Source organism: Rhineura floridana, chromosome 1 (assembly GCF_030035675.1).
Source record: "Rhineura floridana isolate rRhiFlo1 chromosome 1, rRhiFlo1.hap2, whole genome shotgun sequence".
NCBI lineage: Eukaryota > Metazoa > Chordata > Lepidosauria > Squamata > Rhineuridae > Rhineura > Rhineura floridana.
The window spans coordinates 125151611-125170804 of NC_084480.1; the positions used below are offsets into that span (position 1 = coordinate 125151611).

The 19194-nt window shown below is 42.5% G+C and overlaps 1 protein-coding gene across 8 annotated transcripts in view; it reads right to left on the reverse strand.

The window, feature by feature from the left end:
* MOB3B (MOB kinase activator 3B) overlaps window positions 1-19194 on the reverse strand; it is a 146238-nt gene continuing 127044 nt past the window's right edge. For all 8 annotated transcript variants that reach the window (XM_061631403.1, XM_061631412.1, XM_061631439.1 and 5 more), the window contains exons 3-4: window positions 14595-14797; window positions 1-702 (exon numbers count right to left, since the gene is read on the reverse strand). In XM_061631403.1, coding sequence (XP_061487387.1) covers window positions 673-702; window positions 14595-14797 — 233 coding nt within the window. In that variant the 3' untranslated portion in view covers window positions 1-672. The remainder of the gene's footprint in view (window positions 703-14594; window positions 14798-19194) is intronic.

Consider the following 19194-nt stretch of genomic DNA (forward strand, 5'->3'; position numbering starts at 1 on the left):
TGTTTTGAAATTCATGACCATTTTAAATGGAAAAGCAGTTTCTCTGTTCCACTGGGTGACTGGTTTCTTCTTTATCTGGGCTCTGGATAACAAAGATTGCTGTCTAAGATATTAATCTCAGTTTCCGGTCAAACAATGCACAGCATTGTTATTTATTTTTTAGGCAAAAGACAGGCTGAGAGTTACTTTCTAAGCTGGTTTGGTGGTCTGGAAAAGGCAATCAGAAACTCTGCTGAGGCTCTTAACATGTACTGTACATGACAACAATGTACTTATAACCACAGTTAGTAACTTTTAACAATAAATTTAGTTTCAAAAGTATACCGAGAAACCAAAATTGCAGTAAAGCTTTAAGAACAGGAACGTGGATGGAATCACTTTGCAGTCTGATGAACTCCTCCTCACTCATTCAGGGAATATAGAAAAAGAATAGTTTCTTCCTTTCTTTTCAAGCAATCCACATCATTCCAAGGAGGTACTGAGCAGCATTTTTAGGGTTAAGAGCATACATAACTGTGGAAAGTATCTGTGAAAGCAATCATCTTCTGTCCCTTACACTCTTGCTTTCTAAGGATTAAACTAGGCAGGTTTTGCCTGCAAGGGCTGGTGTGTCCTTTAGGCCTTCTTCAGTTAGCAGGAAATTGCATTTTTCTTTCACTCAACAGTGGTTCTTTAGTGACACATCCTGGCTGTCATCTCTTTCTGTAAAACAATGGAGGGAAAGTCAAAAGTCACTCATCTGATATGCTACAAATCTGTGCACATTTCTCTCTTTTTTAATAGATTTTTATTACATTATAAAAACATAACAAAACAAATATGATTAGGGAATGTACATAAAAGAATATTTTACAGAGCCTCTCTCCTAGTATTAACAGCTGAAAAAGGTCTACAGAGGAGCATAATTTTTACACATCACAATTATGAGGTCCAAATTTCATGCATTTCTCCTTTGACATCAAGATCCAAACCATGTTCACTCCGTCCATCTCTATGGCACCGGGGAAGGGCTGGAGCCAATTGGCAGAGAATCTGCTGTGCACACAGAAGGTCCTAGGCTCAATCCTCAACATCTTCAGATACGTATTCCTGCATGAAAACCTGGAGAACAGTTGCCAAACTGTAGGAGAGTAGTGGAGAGCCTCAGGCCTGGGGGTCAAACTAGCGTCCCCACTAGTTATACTTGAGAAGATGTGGGTATTGAGAGAAGGGCCTCTCCTGAGGATCTCAGGGCCCGGGCAGGCTCATACAGGGAGATACGGTCTGATAAATAGCCTGGACCTAAGCTGTATAGGGCTTTATAGGTCATCACCAGCACTTTGAATTGTGTCCAGAAACAGACTGGCAACCAGTGGAGCTTTTTTAACAGGGGGGTAGTATGGGCCCTGTAACCAGCCCCAGTTAGCATTCTGGCTGCAGCACGTTGTACCAACTGAAGTTTCCAAACAGTCTTCAGAGGCAGCCCCACGTAGAGCACATTACAGTAATCTAAACGGGATGTAACTAATGCATGTGTCACCGTGGCCAGATCAGACGGCTCAAGGAACGGGCACAGTTGGCACACTAATCTTAACTGTGCAAAAGCACTCCTGGCCACTGCAGAAACCTGGGACTCCAAATTTAATGCTGAGTCCAGGAGCACACCCAAACTGCGAACCTGTGTCTTCAGGGAGAGTGTAACCCCATCCAGCACAGGCTGTATCCCTATTCCCTGATTCGCCTTACGACTGACCAGGAGCACCTCTGTCTTGTCTGGATTAAGCTTCAATTTGTTCACCCTCATCCAGTCCACCACTGATGCCAGACACTGGTTTAAAACTGAGACAGCTTCCTTGGAATTAGGTGGAAAGGAGAAACAGAGTTGAGTGTCATCAGCATACTGATGGCACCGAACCCCAAACCCCCGGACAACCTCTCCCAGCAGTTTCATGTAGATGTTAAATAGCATAGGGGACAAAACTGAGCCCTGAGGGACCCCACAGGCCAACGGCCAAGGGGTCAAACAGGAATCCCCCAGCACCACTTTCTGGGTTTGTCCCTCCAGGAAGGAATGGAGCCACTGCAAAACAGTGCCCCCAAGTCCCATCCCAGCAAGGCGGCCCAGAAGAATACCATGATCGATGGTATCAAAAGCCGCTGAGAGGTCCAGCAGAACCAACAGGGACACACTTCCCCTGTCCAGTTCTCTGCGTTGGTCGTCCACCAAGGCGACCAAAGCCGTCTCCGTCCCATAACCAGGCCTAAAACCAGACTGAAATGAATCCAGATAATCTGTTTCATCCAAGAATCCCTGGAGCTGGGAGGCCACCACACGCTCTATTACCTTACCCAAAAATGGAATATGAGTAAAATCTCTCATTATACAGGATACCCCTTATGCAATTAAAACAAATTACTAGCAACAACAAAGAATTGTGCAATTAGGACAAAATCTTTAAACCCTGTTGTTTGCACTACTCATTTTGAATTCAAATTAAAAGTCAGCTTCTAATCTAAATGCAACCCTAGCTCTTAGATGGATTTTAGGGACTGGAACAGGTTCAGAGGAAGGCAACAAGAATGATCAGTTGACTGGAAAAAAGCCCTATGAGCAGAGACTGAAGGAACTGGGCTTGTTTAGCCTTGGGGAGAGAAGAAATGGAAAAGGACTGCCTTCAAGTCGACCCCGACTTATGGCGACCCTATGAATAGGGTTTTCATGGTAAGTGGTATTCAGAGGGGGTTTACCATTGCCTTCCTCTGAGGCTGAGAGGCAGTGACTGGCCCAAGGTCACCCAGTGAGCTTCATGGCTGTGTGGGGATTTGAACCCTGGTCTCCTAGGTCATAGTCCAACACCTTACCACTACACCACACTGGCTCTCTGAGGAGAGAAGGCTGAGGGGAAATTTGAGAGCACTCTTTAAGTACTTGAAAGGTTGTCACACAGAGGAGGGCCAGGACACTGAATGATGGGCTTAAGTTACAGGAAGCCAGATTTCGGCTGAACATCAGAAAAAACTTCCTAACTGTTAGAGCAGTACGACAATGGAACCAATTACCTAGGGAGGTGGTGGGCTCTCCAACACTGGAGGCCTTCAAGAGGCAGCTGGATAGCCACCTGTCGGGTATGCTTTAATTTGGATTCCTGCACTGAGGAGGGGGTTGGACTATAGGACCCTTCCAACTCTACTACTCTATGATTCTATGACTTGGTTGTGACCAGGCTGGAAGGACAGACATTTTTGAACTAGTTTCTCAGATTTATGCTAGATTAGGCCTACATACTATACTGAACGCAGGCATAGGAATATAGGAAATTGCCTTATACTGAGGCTACTAGTCCATCTAGCTCAATATTGTCATCGCTGCTGGGCAGCAACTCTCCAGGGGTCTAGGCAGGGGACATTCCCATTCATACCTGGCGATGCCGGGGATCATACCTAGGATCTTCTGCAAGAGAAGCAGATGCTCTATCACTGAGGCATGGCCCTTCCCAGGCCATCAGCAGCTCAAGAAGCCTTCTGTATTTGCTAATTGCACAGGACTGCAAAAGCAGAAGGGTTGCCAAGCACCCCTGCCACTACAATGCACGGCTGGCAAGTTTGCTGCTAGGATAACAGGGAATGCATTTATTTTACACTGCAACTGTTACAGTGAAAAAGCCCACATAAGAAGTCACACATAAAGCTCTTGCTGTTACAGACAACAGCAGCATTTACATATGACTCTTAATTCTTTCCATATGGCTAGAAGGAGCTAAATTCAGCTGAAGGGAATGCTAATAATGAGGCATCAAGCTTCCCATAAAATCATTTGTAAGTATTATCAGTACAAATGGATAATACTTACAAATGATTTTAATGGGATGTTTGGTGCCTTGATATTAGTTTTCTTTCCAGATAAATTTAGCCAAGAGGTTCATGACTCTTCCTTATATGCACTTTATGGATGATTCCTGTGTGAACTTTCTTGGTTAGCCTCAGCCACCTAGCAGAGGTGTAGGATGGGAGCTGTAGTCCATAGCATCAGGGAGGCAACATGCCGTCTATCCCTGGTCTTCAACAAAGGCTTGCAGTCCACTGACCAAATTCCACCTAATGCCTCCTGTAAAGAACGCTGGACTATGTGAACCTTGGGTATGATCCAGGAAGATGCTTCTTAAGTCCTTGAACAAGAGGGCATGCACAGAATCACTCAGCACAGAGAAGTATGAATCTCATTGGAGTTGAACCCCCTCTCCCCCTTCCCTAGCACCCTTCCTATATTGGTTGCCTGGCTGTCTCCTCCTTCAACTCTATTTTTGGTCTTTTGGTTTTTGTTCTATCTGTGGATTTTTTAAAATAGGTTTTAAGTCCTTAGGTACAATTCTTTTAAATATTTAAGAAGCACATTTTTCCCCGAGGTGGTTGAGAAACAAATAATGGTTGTTGTTATATTATAGACAGTGCAACAACAAGAATAGTTATTGATCAAGTGTGGGATTTCTGACAGAATGGCATGATGTAATAATTGACAGACTTTCCTAATAATACTTTTGACTTTTCCCAAACAGATAAATGGTTCAAATATCAGGTCCTGTTCCACCTGCATTTTGATTTCTAACCACTGAGTAGCGCCAAACCTATTGATGTTCCCATTAGGCTGGGAGAGGAAACTTCATGTGTTTTTAGCAGCAATGTATTCCAAAGAGAAATGAACTGAAAATGAAATGGACTGCCTTCAAGTCGATTCCGACTTATGGCGACCCTATGAATAGGGTTTTCATGGTAAGCAGTATTCAGAGGTGGTTTACCATTGCCTTCCTCTCAGGCTAAGAGGCAGTGACTGGCCCAAGGTCACCCAGTGAGTTTCATGGCTCTGTGAGGATTCGAACCCTGGTTTCCCAGGTCATAGTCCAACACCTTAACCACTACACCACACTGGCTCTCCTGAGAAATGAATTACAGGTGATTATTTCCCCACATAGCTGCAGATGGTTCGTAATTCCCTATTTGATTCAAAAGTGCAGATGTATCCTGAATGAGGATCTTGGAATTTAATACCTCTGCACCCCAAAATAGCTTTTGGACCACCCCGAACCTTACCTCCAGATCACTAGAGGAGCTTATGTGAGCTTCTCTATTCTGATACCCAGTTCAAATGGCCATTTCTGTGCAACTTGCTCTCATATGGGTCCCTGCCCCCTCATCCCTTATACTGCAAATACTCATAAGGAACTAACATTTGAAATGTCTTGCCCACCAAAACAGCCTTTGGACCACTCTCTGCAGATTTGAGCATAGGATTGTGCTGTAGCCCTGGGTGGGTGGTGAACATGGGATTCTGCACCTTATCATTTTGACCACTAAGAAAATGCAAAGTGGCAGGGAATAAATGGCAAGGCAGTTGTAGAAGAGCAGCAGTGAGGTATATCTGCCACTTTTGTTCTGCAACCGCTCCCCAGGCTTCTTTTTCCCAAGCTGGGGATCTGAGAAATGTTTTCTCTTCAAGTGGGGAAAAGCAGATGGAGGAAGGACTTCCAGGGGGGAAAGCAGTAGAGCATAGGATGCTCATTGAGGGCTCATCCAGACGACTGCAAAATGTGTGACATGCCCGCTATGTGTGTCCATTATTTTTCGGTCGTCCAAATGACGTCTCGCGCTGTTACGCATTTTCACGGGTTAAATCCGCTCCTTGCAATACCGGCAAAAATGCGATTTGCTGTTTAAAATCGGGAATCATCCGCTGTGTCTTCAGGAGTTAGGATGCAATACCACGGACTTTACAGCTGATGGGCGGTTCTTGGGCGTTTCCCCTTGCCCCTTCTCCTCATTCCAGCCAATCACGTATCTGCACTTTTGCGCATGTGCAAGAATAAGCCTGGGAAAATTGAACCAATCATCGCAATGGTGGGGTGTTGGGGGGAGTCTGCAACTACTGCGCAGATGCATTTTATTTTTTGCCAGCCTGCAAACTGGGTGGCTGCTCTGGGTGAGATCTGCAATGCACAGCAAGCGAGAAAGGGGAGATAGTCAGTTTCAGCCTGCCTCCGGAATGCTTTTACTCGCTGGGGTTTTTGCTTCAAATCAGAAAAGCATACATTTGTTTAAGTGTAATATCGCAAATACAAACAAGAAAAGGGCTGCTGGTTGGTTTCACTGCTCCGGAAAGCTTTGTCAATTTCATTCTCCTGGGAAGGAAAGGGAGAAGGGGGGGGGGGGTGACACGATTCTTGCTTTTTTGGAGAAATAAGTGCAATTGCCAGTGTGTGTATCTCCTTAAATATCAATAAAGGCAGAAAAGCATACATTCATTTAAGTATAATATCGCAAATACAAACAAGGCAGGCGTGAAACCGACCAGCAGCCTTTCCTTCGAGGCGAGAACTCCTTTACAGCCATATTGTGCTTCGTTGCAAAGGGGGAGAGGAGCATACGTCATTTTTTTGCTGACCAATTGGTTGATAGGGAGAGGTTTTAGAGGCGGAACTTGGAAAAAGCGAAAAGAATGTAGGGGTCTTACCGCTGCGTGTGCGGGTGCAAAAAAGCAGGTTTTTTTAATTGGGAAAGAACGAACTAAAAGGCAAAGTGAGGACTATCAGATGACAAACCGAATATGGAAACCGTGGATTATCCTGCTCCGTTTAGATAAGCCCTGAGTCAGACCATTGGTCCCTCTAGCCCAGTATTGTCTGTGCTGACTGGAAGTGGCTCTCCAGCCTACCTGGAGATGCCGAGGATTGAACCTGGGACTTTCTGCATGCAAAGCACATGTTCTACTGCTAAAAACATCTGAATCCAGCAGGAGGGTAGAAAGGGAGAGTGCAACATGATGATTCAACAGTCTAAGCAAATGCATACGCCTACGCAGAAACCCAAGTGAAAAGATTGTGTGGGCTTGTGAATGTTTGCCATTTCAAAACAGAAGCAGATTTTTCTTTTTCTTCTTTTTTAAATCATTCAGTACCCATAAAGGCCAAACAACAAAGGCATCAGTGTCTTGGCCACAAACACAAAGCTGTTTGCTAAGCAGAAAACAAACATACACACTCACATAATTTCAAACTCTAGCATTGGCAAAACTGCAATCCTATATTTAGGCGTCCAATTAATTATGAAGGCAATGGGGACTGGAGACAAATTTTAGAATGGCAAAGTAATTTCAGATTTTCAGTGTGCAGGAAAATAAGCAGCTGTCTTAGTAAACTGCCATAAAGAAATGCAAAATGTTCCAGTTTTAATTGTATACTTCTTGCAACTTGAACTGACATTTGTCTTTAGATCTAGAAGAACAACTACTAAGATTTCCATACAACTCTCCCTATTGACAAGTGGAAATGTTTCTTGTTTGTCTCAATGGAGGATGGAGATGAATGTGTAAGTGTGTATAGTACAAAGGTTTAAACCTGTACAATGGTAACATTCACATTCCTTGCTCTGCTGACTTTTTGCCTCTGGCTCCGCCCACCACTGGCATGTGGCCCCTTGAAGGTTGCCCTTGGACTGAAAAAATTCCCCACTAGGAATGTGAGTTGAGCGTGGCATAGCCACTCTCTAGGGCTACATGCAATTATCTATACAGTAATACCTCAGTTAAGGAATCCTCCAGGAAAGAAGCTTCTTTTAAGGAAGGTTTCTTTTAAGGTAAAACTGACTAGCTTTGCTATGGATAAACTTTCAAGCCTGTACCTTTGCTTTAAGGTGAAACTGACCAGCCTCTGTCTTTACTTTGCTATCAATAATGGGATAAGCCTTTGCTTTGCTAAGGTAAAACCAATAAGCCTGTGTGACCACTTTGCATTAAAGAAATGTCTTGCTTTCTCCCAGGGCTGGAGAGGGAAGGATCCAAAACAATTCAGAGGATGAAAAGGAGGGGAGGGGGAAGGAGGAGGAATGGGTGGGTGCTAGATAGGCACCCTTTAAAGCCCATGGTGAAGCTGCCCCCTCACCACCTATGAGCAAGTGTAGGAACTTATCCCTATTCTTTCTTTTATCCCTACCTCTGGTACTGAAATTTCTGTTAAAGAAATAATGTCCAGGAATGCATCTACTTTGTTAACTGAGGTATTACTGTACTTATATAAGTACAAAGCATATGTATATATTACTTTCCTCAAAATAGGCTGATACGTTTCCAAAGATAGGCTGATACCCCTACATTACAAAGTAGACATTTCTCACATTCATATCACAGTGATATGAGTTGAGGTTTAAGCTGGGGACTTTCCAACATGCAGCTCATGCCCCATAACCACAACACTGCCTGAAACCCTTGCAGAACTGGTCAGCAAGGCTCTCAAGCAAGATTATGCTCTTCCTCCATTACATCCATGTCCCTGTCAGCATTATTCACATCTCAGTTTTCCCTGTGAGGCTAGGCCATAATCTTATGGTTTTCATTCCTGCAATAAAATGATTGTGTGAAATAACTTGGATGTATGTGGTGGAGTGGTTAAGGTGTTGGACTTCGACCTGGGAGACCAGGGTTCAAATCCCCACATAGCCATGAAGCTCACTGGGTGACCTTGGGCCAGTCACTGCCTCTCAGCCTCATGAAAACCCTATTCATAGGGTTGCCATAAGTTGGAATCGACTCGAAGGCAGTACATTTACATTTTTAAAGATTATGTAGCTGTGCCTCTAAATCAATCAAGTTTCACATTCCTATAATTAGCCCTGGAAGGCAGAATGTACCAATCATCATACAAATGATAAATAAATAAAATCAACCTCAGAAACAAGGGGTCGGGGAATACAATCACAGCCCCACTCCCATGGAATGGGAGACCAGAATCACAAATTTAGTTGCGCCTAAGAGTTCCCCTGAAGAAGGATTATGAAACATGTTGGGCTCAATAAACATTTCTGCTCACCTGGAGGTTTCTTTCCCGCCCCACCCCCCACTTTCTCTCTACCCCAACTTTGGAACTGCCCAATAAACACTAAAACTGAACTACCTGAATGGGGGGAGGGGGAGAGGGAGAGGGGGATGGAGGGAGAGGGAGAGAGAGAGAGAGAGAGAGAGAAGCCTTTTCAGGCATTTACTCCAAAGGTGGTGAAGGGAGAGTAGTCCCATTAACCTCACATACCTGCAGTTCTCATTCCCATACACTCTGCAAATGGGAACCTGATGTGCATAGGCTCTCCACTTAATTGGGAGCTCTGATAGCATAGGGCTGCCAACCTTAAGGACAATTTGAGAGTGTAGGGAAGTTCCCATTTACAGATGTTCCCCCACCTAATGTGGCCAGGAGGGGAACCTGGGGGGGGGATAAGCAGTTGTTAATTGTGTGGACTCCTGACAAGCACTTCAGTTAACCAAAAACCTGATTCATGTGTCCTGATTTCCTCTCAGTTATGCATTTAGTACTGTAAAGGCTCAAAGTTATGGAAGCTTCTCACATAGCCCATTTTAACCACGTAGTGCTGGTTCTCAAAATAGGTTCTCTCTCAGCCACCCTTACACTTTAGTGCTGAAAGTAGGAACTGATGTTACACCAACTCTGGGTGTGCTTCAAAAAATGAAATCCCCATGGAGAGTTCTGCCTTTCCTCTGTAACATTTAGAACCGGAGTGGGGGAGCAGTGGCCCTCCAGAACTACAGCTGCCACCATCCCTGATCACTGGCCATGCTGGATGGGGCTGATGGGAGCTGGAGTCCAACAACAACTAGGCCACAGATTCCTGACCCGATTGTGGTGTGAGCTTCTGTGTTCCGTATCACATTAGGTGGTGCAGAGATCATGATGCATGTCATGTCACATGTTGGAATTCCCTAAAAATTTTGGGAAAGTTGTAATAGTGAGGGGGAGAACTCACTTTGGGGATGCTGTTTTCTATGGCATTTCCCCATAGCAGGCATAATAACAGTTCCCATTCTAAGAATCTAGTGTATATCAACTTGCAGTGGGGAACAATTAGTACAGGGATAGTCAACATGGTGTCCTCCAGATATTGATGGACTCCAACTTCCACCAGCCCTAGCCAGCATAGCCATAGATCAGGCAAGTTTGTTGATGATACTAAATTGCTCAGGGTTGTTAAAACAAAAATATTGCAAAAAGCTCCAAAAGGATCTCTCCAAACTGAATGAATGAGCTGTAAAATGGCAATGAAATGCAATGTAAATAAGTGTAAAGACAGGCATATTGGAGCAAAGAATCTTAATTTCACATATACTCTCATGGGCCTGAACTGGCAGTGACTGATCAGGAATGAGACCTTGGGGTTGTAGTGGATAGCCTGATAAAGATGTCAACCCAGTGTGCGGCAGCTGCGAAAAAGGCAAATTCTCTGCTAGGGATCATTAAGGAAAGGTACTGAAAATGAAACTGCCATTATCATAATGCTGTTATACAAATCTATGGTGTGGCCACATTTGGAATATTGTGTACAGTTCTAGTCACCTCATCTGAAAAAGGATATTGCAGAATTGGAAATGGTTCCGAAAAGGGCAATAAAAATGATCAAGGGGATGAAGTGACTCCCCTATAAGGAAAGGTTGCAGCATCTGGGACTTCTTAGTTTAGAGAAAAGATGAGTAAGAGGTGATATGACAGAAGTGTATAAAATTATTTATGGCATGGAGAAAGATAGGGAAATTATTTTCTTCCTCTCTCATAACACTAGAACCCATGGACATCCAATGAAGCTGAATGTTGGAAGATTCAGGGCAGACAAAAGAAAGTACCTCTTAATACAGCATACAAAACTATGGAATTTGCACACACAAGAGGCAGTGATGGCCACCAACTTGGATGGTTTTAAAAGATTAGACAAATTCATGGAGGAAAAGGCTATCAGTAGCTACTAGCCATGATGGCTAGGCTCAGCCTCCATAGGTGGATGTAGTATGCTTCCCAATACCAGTTGCTGGAAACCACAGGAGGGGAGAATGCTGTTGTCCTTAGGGCCACTGGCATGATCCAGCAGACTCTTATGTTCTTATGTGTAGTAGTGCAAGAACATTTGGAGGGTTACCCCTGAAAATGTACAATGAACCAAAGTAGAAATTCATACAGATGATAGTGCTGTTGTTTCTTTTATTCTCTCACCTCTGTCTTTTTCTTGGAAGAGATGGAACAGCCTCTTCACATTTATTGCAATTTAGAAACAAAAGGGAAAATCCAGGACTCAACGGATATGAAAGGAAGTCATATGAGTTTGTGATGTTAATTATTGAGCAAGATTTAGCATTACATAAAAAGATAAACCTTTCCTGGTTAACTCTCGCAGGTATGGAGGGACACACTTTAACAGCATAGTTTTGAAAGCCTAGCTTGTAATACACAAATGCTAATATTTTGCAGCTTCACAACAATGGGCAGCACTCTTGCCTCAGAGGTTGAGGTCTGGAGCCCCTTCTCTCCCCCCCCCCAATGAAAACTTAAGTTATTTGTTCAGGTCACCTGAACCTTTAGATCCAAATGGAATGTTTCAAAGTACATGCTGGATACACAAATTGTGTTTGCATTCTCAGGCTCTTTGCAACCACACATAGATTTCCACACAGCTAGGAGATCCAGCAAGGAAATTGGGTAGATGTTTGTTTACATTATGTTCTTAATCAAGTATAGAAAGTTAACTGCCTAGTAATCAAATACTTTGGTGGCAACAACAACAACCCGCTGCTTTCCAAATACTTCTTGATCTTTATTATGACTGATTTTTCTTCCTTGCCCAAATGCAGCTCCATCACAGTAATTAAACTAAACTTAAACTTAGCAAAGCAATCTAATATAAACTATAGATCATGTAATTTAAGTTGGATTCAGTTAAAAGGCAATGCACTGCAGTGAGCTCACGGGGCAGGGGATGGATTACTCAGGCTGTACTTCAACAATATGATGTGCAAGATTTCTTATGTGGATATACTGGACGGGCAGGGAGACAGATAGGACCACTTTAGGTTGAATGTTAAGATCATTCTTGATATTCCCAACACGATCAGTTCACCTCTGGAATGACTACTAGTTCCAGGGCAACTGCAATTTGGCACCAGGCATAAATCAGGGCATCACCTCACTTCCTAAGAACTTCAACAAAATGCATTCAAAGAAGCTTATAGAAAATGGCAATGTCACATTTGTGTTGCCACTTGCCACGAACTGGTAGGGCTGTATTGGCCCAGAAGATCAGCAGGACAGCATAATCTAGAAAGCAGCCCTGCCAACAAAAATGGATCTTTGATAGAACAGCTTGATTGTCCATTCTGCCCTGGAACTGCAGTTCTGAAGGAAGGCACATTCTGACCTCTTCCATCAGTGAGAAACCCAAGGTCCACTTGGAGGAAGCACTCCTTGCTGCTCAGGAAGAACACTGTGGCAACGTGGAGGCCAACCTGACCGTAGCCCTTGGCCAGAGAAAGATCATTAACTCTGATGTTTGCTTGCCTGTTCTCTCCCCATTCCTTTTTCCTTTTGTATTGCATTGATTAAATTGTGAGCCTTTAGATAAGGACTGTCTTTATCTTTTAGCATTTGTACTATGCTTTGTAAGCGGTAAAGGAATAGTAGTAGGAGTAATAGTAATTCTAATAATAAATACATAGAGAAAGAGTAACAGAAGATGACATCTAAGTATTTTAATATGGCATGGTAATGCCCCTAACTCAGTGTGTACAAGCTATACTGAACAACACAGAATGCTGCCTTATTCTGAGACAGCTAACTGATATATCTAACCCACTATCTGCTCTGTCTGGCAATGTTCTCTACTGGCTCATACACAAACCTATCCTACTCCTGCTACCGAAAGTTATTTAAGTGGAGCTGCTGAGGACTGAATCTAAGACCTTCCGGGTGCCAAGCTCTGAGTTATGGGCCCTCTGGAGAAAGGAAAGTCGTCAAAGGAAATCCAGTCTCATGATTTCACTGTTGGTCCCTAGATTTCTCCTCTCAATTTTTTTTTTTAGCAACGTCTGACAGTGCAAGAGATTCTGTGTCCACCAAGTAATCTGAATTAATTTCTACTTTGAGTCTTCCACTATGAAGTACATGGCAACTGGTTTAATAAGATTTAAAACCAGGAGTGACTAACTGTGGCCCTTCAGATTTTGCCAGCTACAACTCCCTTTGTCCCTGGTCATTAGCAATGGGAGTTCGAAGTCCAACAACATTGGAGCAAAAAATCTTAATTCCGCATATACGCTCATGGGATCTGAACTGGCGGTGACCGACCAGGAGAGAGACCTCGGGGTTGTAGTGGACAGCATGATGAAAATGTCGACCCAGTGTGCGGCAGCTGTGAAAAAGGCAAATTCCATGCTAGGGATAATTAGGAAAGGTATTGAAAATAAAACAGCCGATATCATCATGCCGTTGTATAAATCTATGGTGCGGCCGCATTTGGAATACTGTGTACAGTTCTGGTTGCCTCATCTCAAAAAGGATATTATAGAGTTGGAAAAGGTTCAGAAGAGGGCAACCAGAATGATCAAGGGGATGGAGAGACTCCCTTATGAGGAAAGGTTGCAGCATTTGGGGCTTTTTAGTTTAGAGAAAAGGGGGGTCAGAGGAGACATGATAGAAGTGTATAAAATTATGCATGGCATTGAGAAAGTGGATAGAGAAAAGGTCTTCTCCCTCTCTCATAATACTAGAACTCGTGGACATTCAAAGAAGCTGAATGTTGGAAGATTCAGGACAGACAAAAGGAAGTACTTCTTTACTCAGCGCATAGTTAAACTATGGAATTTGCTCCCACAAGACGCAGTAATGGCCACCAGCTTGGATGGCTTTAAAAGAAGATTAGACAAATTCATGGAGGACAGGGCTATCAATGGCTACTAGCCATGATGGCTGTGCTCTGCCACCCTAGTCAGAGGCAGCATGCTTCTGAAAACCAGTTGCTGGAAGCCTCAGGAGGGGAGAGAGTTCTTGTACTCGGGTCCTGCTTGCGGGCTTCCCCCAGGCACCTGGTTGGCCACTGTGAGAACAGGATGCTGGACTAGATGGGCCACTGGCCTGATCCAGCAGGCTCTTCTTATGTTCTTAACATCTGAAGGGCAACAGGTTAGCCATCCCTGATTTAAATTTTGGCTGATTTTCTAATCAGCAGAAAAAAATCTGAGATAATTCCCTATAAAAATGAACTTCTATCAGAAGTCATCCCTCAATTTTTCATAATGAGATAACCTGGCGTATTCCAGATAACCTGCATCTATCTGCATCTGTGAATTGTTTTTAGATTTTTTAAAAGATGTTTTAAAGATTCATTCTTAAAGATTTTTTAAAGTTGTTTTTAAAGACATTTTGCTTTTAAGATGTTTTAAATATGTTTTTGGTGTTTTTCTTTGCTGCCCAGGGCTCCTTCTGGGAGAAAGGGCGGGATATAAATTTAATAAATAAATAAATAAGCCACACTGAGCTTTCCAGAAAAGAAAAGACGCAGGTATTATAAACAAATATAGTTGTCTTTCTTCAGATGGCCCGTTATAAATGTTATTCTTCTCATCAGCCACTTTTAGCTTCTTGATAATGCTGCTCAGGGGGAAAAACAAGAGGAAGAGTTCCTTTTTCTAGATCTCGTTTTCCACAACCCACATTTTTTAGTTTACAGTGGAGATGAGCTGTGTGGTGGGGTGGGACTCATCTAAAAGCAAAGAAGGAAAACAAAACATCCAGGCTTTCACTTACCAAAGGCTCTAGTTCCTTGCGGTCTATGAGAGCAAGCTCTGTCACAAAATAATAAAAGTGCTTGTAACAGGTGTTGACATGGGCCTCAGCTCCCATGATGATGATGCGGTCAAAGTGGTGAATATAGACGTGAACAAACACTCTAAATAGCCTGCACAGGATCTTCTTACAGATCTGGAGGAAGTTCTTTGGGAATGGTACACCTGTGAAAAGAGAAGGAAGGAAGGTTTAAAATTCCCATCCCGTCACTCTGACTGTTGTTGTTATGGTACTTTCTGGGGGTGGGAGGAATCAGGAGTGGGTAACTTCACCTTGACCATGTGGCTGGACCCCATATTATTTACTGGTATCATTTATGCCCACATGCACAGCCAACTTAAGAATTTCCTTTCTCATTATGGATTACCCAATACCAGAATGCTTCTGCGTGCATAAGCCTTTCCTTCATTATTTATTTATTTATTATTGCATTTAAAGGTCCGAGCAAATAGTTCTCTCCCTCCCCTTTTTATTTTCACAACAACCCTGTGCGGTAAGTTAGGCTGAGAGACTGTAACTCTCAATATACTTAATGGCTGAATGGGAACATTGGTCTTCCTGGTCCTAGTCTGACACTCTAACCACTACACCATACTGGCTTTCTCAAAACATGGGTGTATTCCTACAGTTGATTTTGTCCCCAAGCAGTAGTGGCATCTGTTTATGCAATATTTTGCTCCCAGGAACGGGAGCACAGTGCATGCTTTGAAGGGTGCAGGTAGGCACATTTATGGGGTAAGCTCAGAAGGGAGAGCCAACCTTTGTCATTGTCAATTACTGCCCGCATATATGAAAAGGACCTTTAGTGTGGCAGCACCAACCCTGTGGAATTCCCTCCCTTTGAATATTAAATAAATAAATAAATAAATAATAAAAGGCTATCACAAGGATAGCCAACGTGCACCAGAAGCTTTAAACCCACAAGCTATCATTTATTGTTAATTTATTTATATTCTAACTCTCCATTAGCACAACCAAATCGTCCACCAAATCACAACTGCACATCATTGCAATCATACCATATATTTAAAACATCCTGTATGACTCATAAAAAACTGCATTTTTCAGAACCACATAAATTAGCATTCAAGGGTACAAAATACTGTGAGGTCTATAAAAGCAATAAAATAGAAATTGTAAAACAGCAATAAATGGCAGCCACATCATGCTAAAATACATGGGTATGCAGCTCCACTTCGTCATCTGGAACTAGCTTCCTAGGTATATTATGTCAACTAAACAGCACTGCCATGATGGAGAAACAAAGGGTAGCTGACAGCACTTAAATTGATATCCACAAATGTCACAGCAGGATACCCAGCTTGCAATTATGAGGAAGAAGGTCGCGGTGAGAAGAAGATCTGAAATATTTTTTTCTCCCATGTCATCCCACCTCATTTCAAACTGTACACCATTCTAGGAATGGCAAATCTGAAAAGTAGGTTATAAATAATTAGTACTGCAAATTTTACATACACACTAAAGAATTGGGGCCATATAAAACAATGGCTGGAAAACTGAACTCTAAATGGATCTAGACAGCCAATGGCCCTGAGTGAATAATAATAGTGGTTTTCCAAGACAAACCATACACAATTTAACAGAACATATTAGGAACATTAGTGAGCCAGTCGTTAGTAAAGTGGATTATATTTCAGTCCCTGGAGTGTTGCTTGATGGCAAGTATGATTATGCCAGTACAGCACTTTGAAAATTAGAAGGAAGAAAGGGGTAATGAAAGAATGAAAATGCAGTAAAATATAGTCATCGGAGGATGTCATTTGAAGAGGTAATGATCAAAACAAACTCTTATGGCAAGAACTGTTATGTTTGTGGATTCAGAGCAATCCTCCATACTTTCTGTTCTGTGATCTAGCGAGGCAAGAATCTCCTTATCCATTACTAATTAGCAGACACAGTTGTAATAAACTAGCAAGGGATGAGTGAGCCTCCTTTTCAGCTTTGCTACCAAGTGTAGCAACTTGCATTTGTGTGAGGCGGACAGTGAAAAGTCATTACTGAAGTGTAGGGAGAGATAGCTGATTATCTGTGTTAGGAGTCTGGATCTGGAAGCCCTGGGCCAGCATTGTTCAGTGGATAGAGAGGTTCTCATGACACAGGTTAAAATCTTCATTCAGCCATGTAGCTCAGTGGGTGACCCTGTATCAGTCACTCTCAGCCCAATCAATATGTGTATATGTGGGTGTGGGTGTGTGTAGTTGATTATAAGTCAATAAAAAGAAGGGCTCAGTGGTAGAGTATTTGAGCAATGTTCTCTACCTAGCAGGGTTAGAAAGACAAAAACTGGCTTTCGCATATCCTCCATATTAAAAACTCTTGAAACCTTGAAGAGTCACTAAGTCAGAGAAAAACAGTGTTGGACTAGAATGAACCCATACTCTGGCTTGGTATAAGGCAGCTTCACATAAACAAATATGTCGTTTTACTGACTTTCATCTGGTTCCTCAGTTGCCAACATTGGATCAGATCCAGACTTAGCCCTGTCTAAAGAAGACCCATTAAGAGCCAGTGTGGTGTAGTGGTTAGAGTGTTGGACTGGGAGACAAATCTCCAGTCAGTCATGAAGCTCACTGGGTGATATTGGGCTAGTTACTGTCTCTTAGCCTAACCTACTTCACAAGGTTGTTGTGAGAATAAAATGGGCAGGGGCAGAACCATGTTTGTAAGCCACCTTGAGCTGAATGGGATATAAATGATGTAGTAGTAGTAGTAGTAGTATCATCATCATCAACAGGTGTTAAGATAGTCATGACTAACATGTCCCACTGATTTCAACAGGCCTATTCTAAGTATGACTAAGTCTTGATCTAAGCCACAGAGGCAAAAGCGTGATATGGGGGGTCTTGTATCAACATGCTTTCAGGAGTGGGAAGTTGGGGCCTTGGCAAGCTATAGCCTTCTCCCTTCTCAAAGTTGGGAAAACTAGTTTCTTCCTTGTGTACATGTTTGGACATCCTGGGCTCTAAATTAACAATCTGGGTCCATCACTGAAAGGGCATCTTGCTTGTAGCAAATATCTGTGCTCCATAACTTGGCCATTGTTCAGGTCTGAAAATGCCTTTGTGAGTTTTCCCATACTTAAGGCAACTCTTCTGGACTTTTAACAATGGACCAAGGCCTAAGTGTTAACATGCAGCAGAAAGCAATACTGTACTCTGAATACTCTGGCTTTTTTTTTTTGCCAAAATCTATGAGTCGTTATTGAGAACCTTGATCTTTGGAATGTACAGTTTGATTCATTACAGGATAAATATGCACTGTGTAAATGAGGTGGGAAGGTTTAAACAAACATCAATGTGACACGACCTTAGTCCTCACAGACTAGCAAACAGAAACCAATAGCCACAGATTTCAATGTCTGCTTAAACATAAAGTCTCATATTTTACTCATAATTACACTGTCCTATTTGAAGCAAGTAGCCTACCATTAAACTCAGTAGATTTACTCTCTGTTTGCATAGCAGAATATGGCCTGATATTTTGTATCATGGTGCAATTTTAATTATTAGAATTAAACCAACCAGGAAGCACAATCAATTCTCATGAACCTGTATTGATTTGACATCTGTTTATGTCTGGGAAAATTACCTTTTCTAATTTTTTTAGTTTTCTGGCCTCTCTCTTCCCTTCTATCTCTAAAGATCCACACTGGCACACAGTCTGTAAGTATTTAATACTGTTTCCTCATGCATAACAGGAAAAAAAAGGGGGGGACTTAAAATTGTCTGCCTTTAAAAAAAATACAATAACTTCCAAAAAAGGAAGTCACTGTTTTAACAAAAGTACAGGACACTCTAGGCAGAAGAAAAATGACAAAGGCATTAAATTAGATCACTGAGCTGCTGATATTAGTAGTAGTAGTAGTAGTAGTAGTAGTAGTAGTAATAGTAGTAGTAGAAGTAGAAGTAGAAGAAGAAGAAGAAGAAGAAGAAGAAGAAGAGACAGTCGGTGGAATTTCTGAGCTAGCAGCTACTTGCTGAAATAGAAGAAAAGAATTTACTCCTGGATGAATTAACTGGCTCTGGTTCAAGCAGTGCTACTGACTCAGCCAGGACTGAGCTTGTGAACAAAGTAGAATGACAGAAAAATTCAGTTAACCTGCAGTTTACAGTCCTAGGGCTCCAGATGATGTCTCACCACCACCATCGCCGCCAAGTTATTACACAACATAATTTGCAAGCATTCCAGCCACACACTTCAGACTCCTAAGATTCCATCCTTTCAGAGATAATAGCAGGCCTGGAAGGAACCTGAAGCAGATCTAATTTAACTTTTATCCCTAAGGCTGGAGGTCTTATGCAAGCTAACTCCCAACCACACTACACAATAACCCCTCTACAGAGTCACCCACATCACTCTAATTTATGTGACTGCATGGTTTCAGAATTTTTTTGAGATGGACAACAATCCAAATGGTAGCCACAAAGTAAGTTTCAATTATGTCTAAGGGCTGATTTACACATTATGGATGTGGCCTTAGATCAATCCATGTGGCAAACCGTGTGCAGTAAATCAAGGTCTTTTTTAAAGGGTTTGAGTG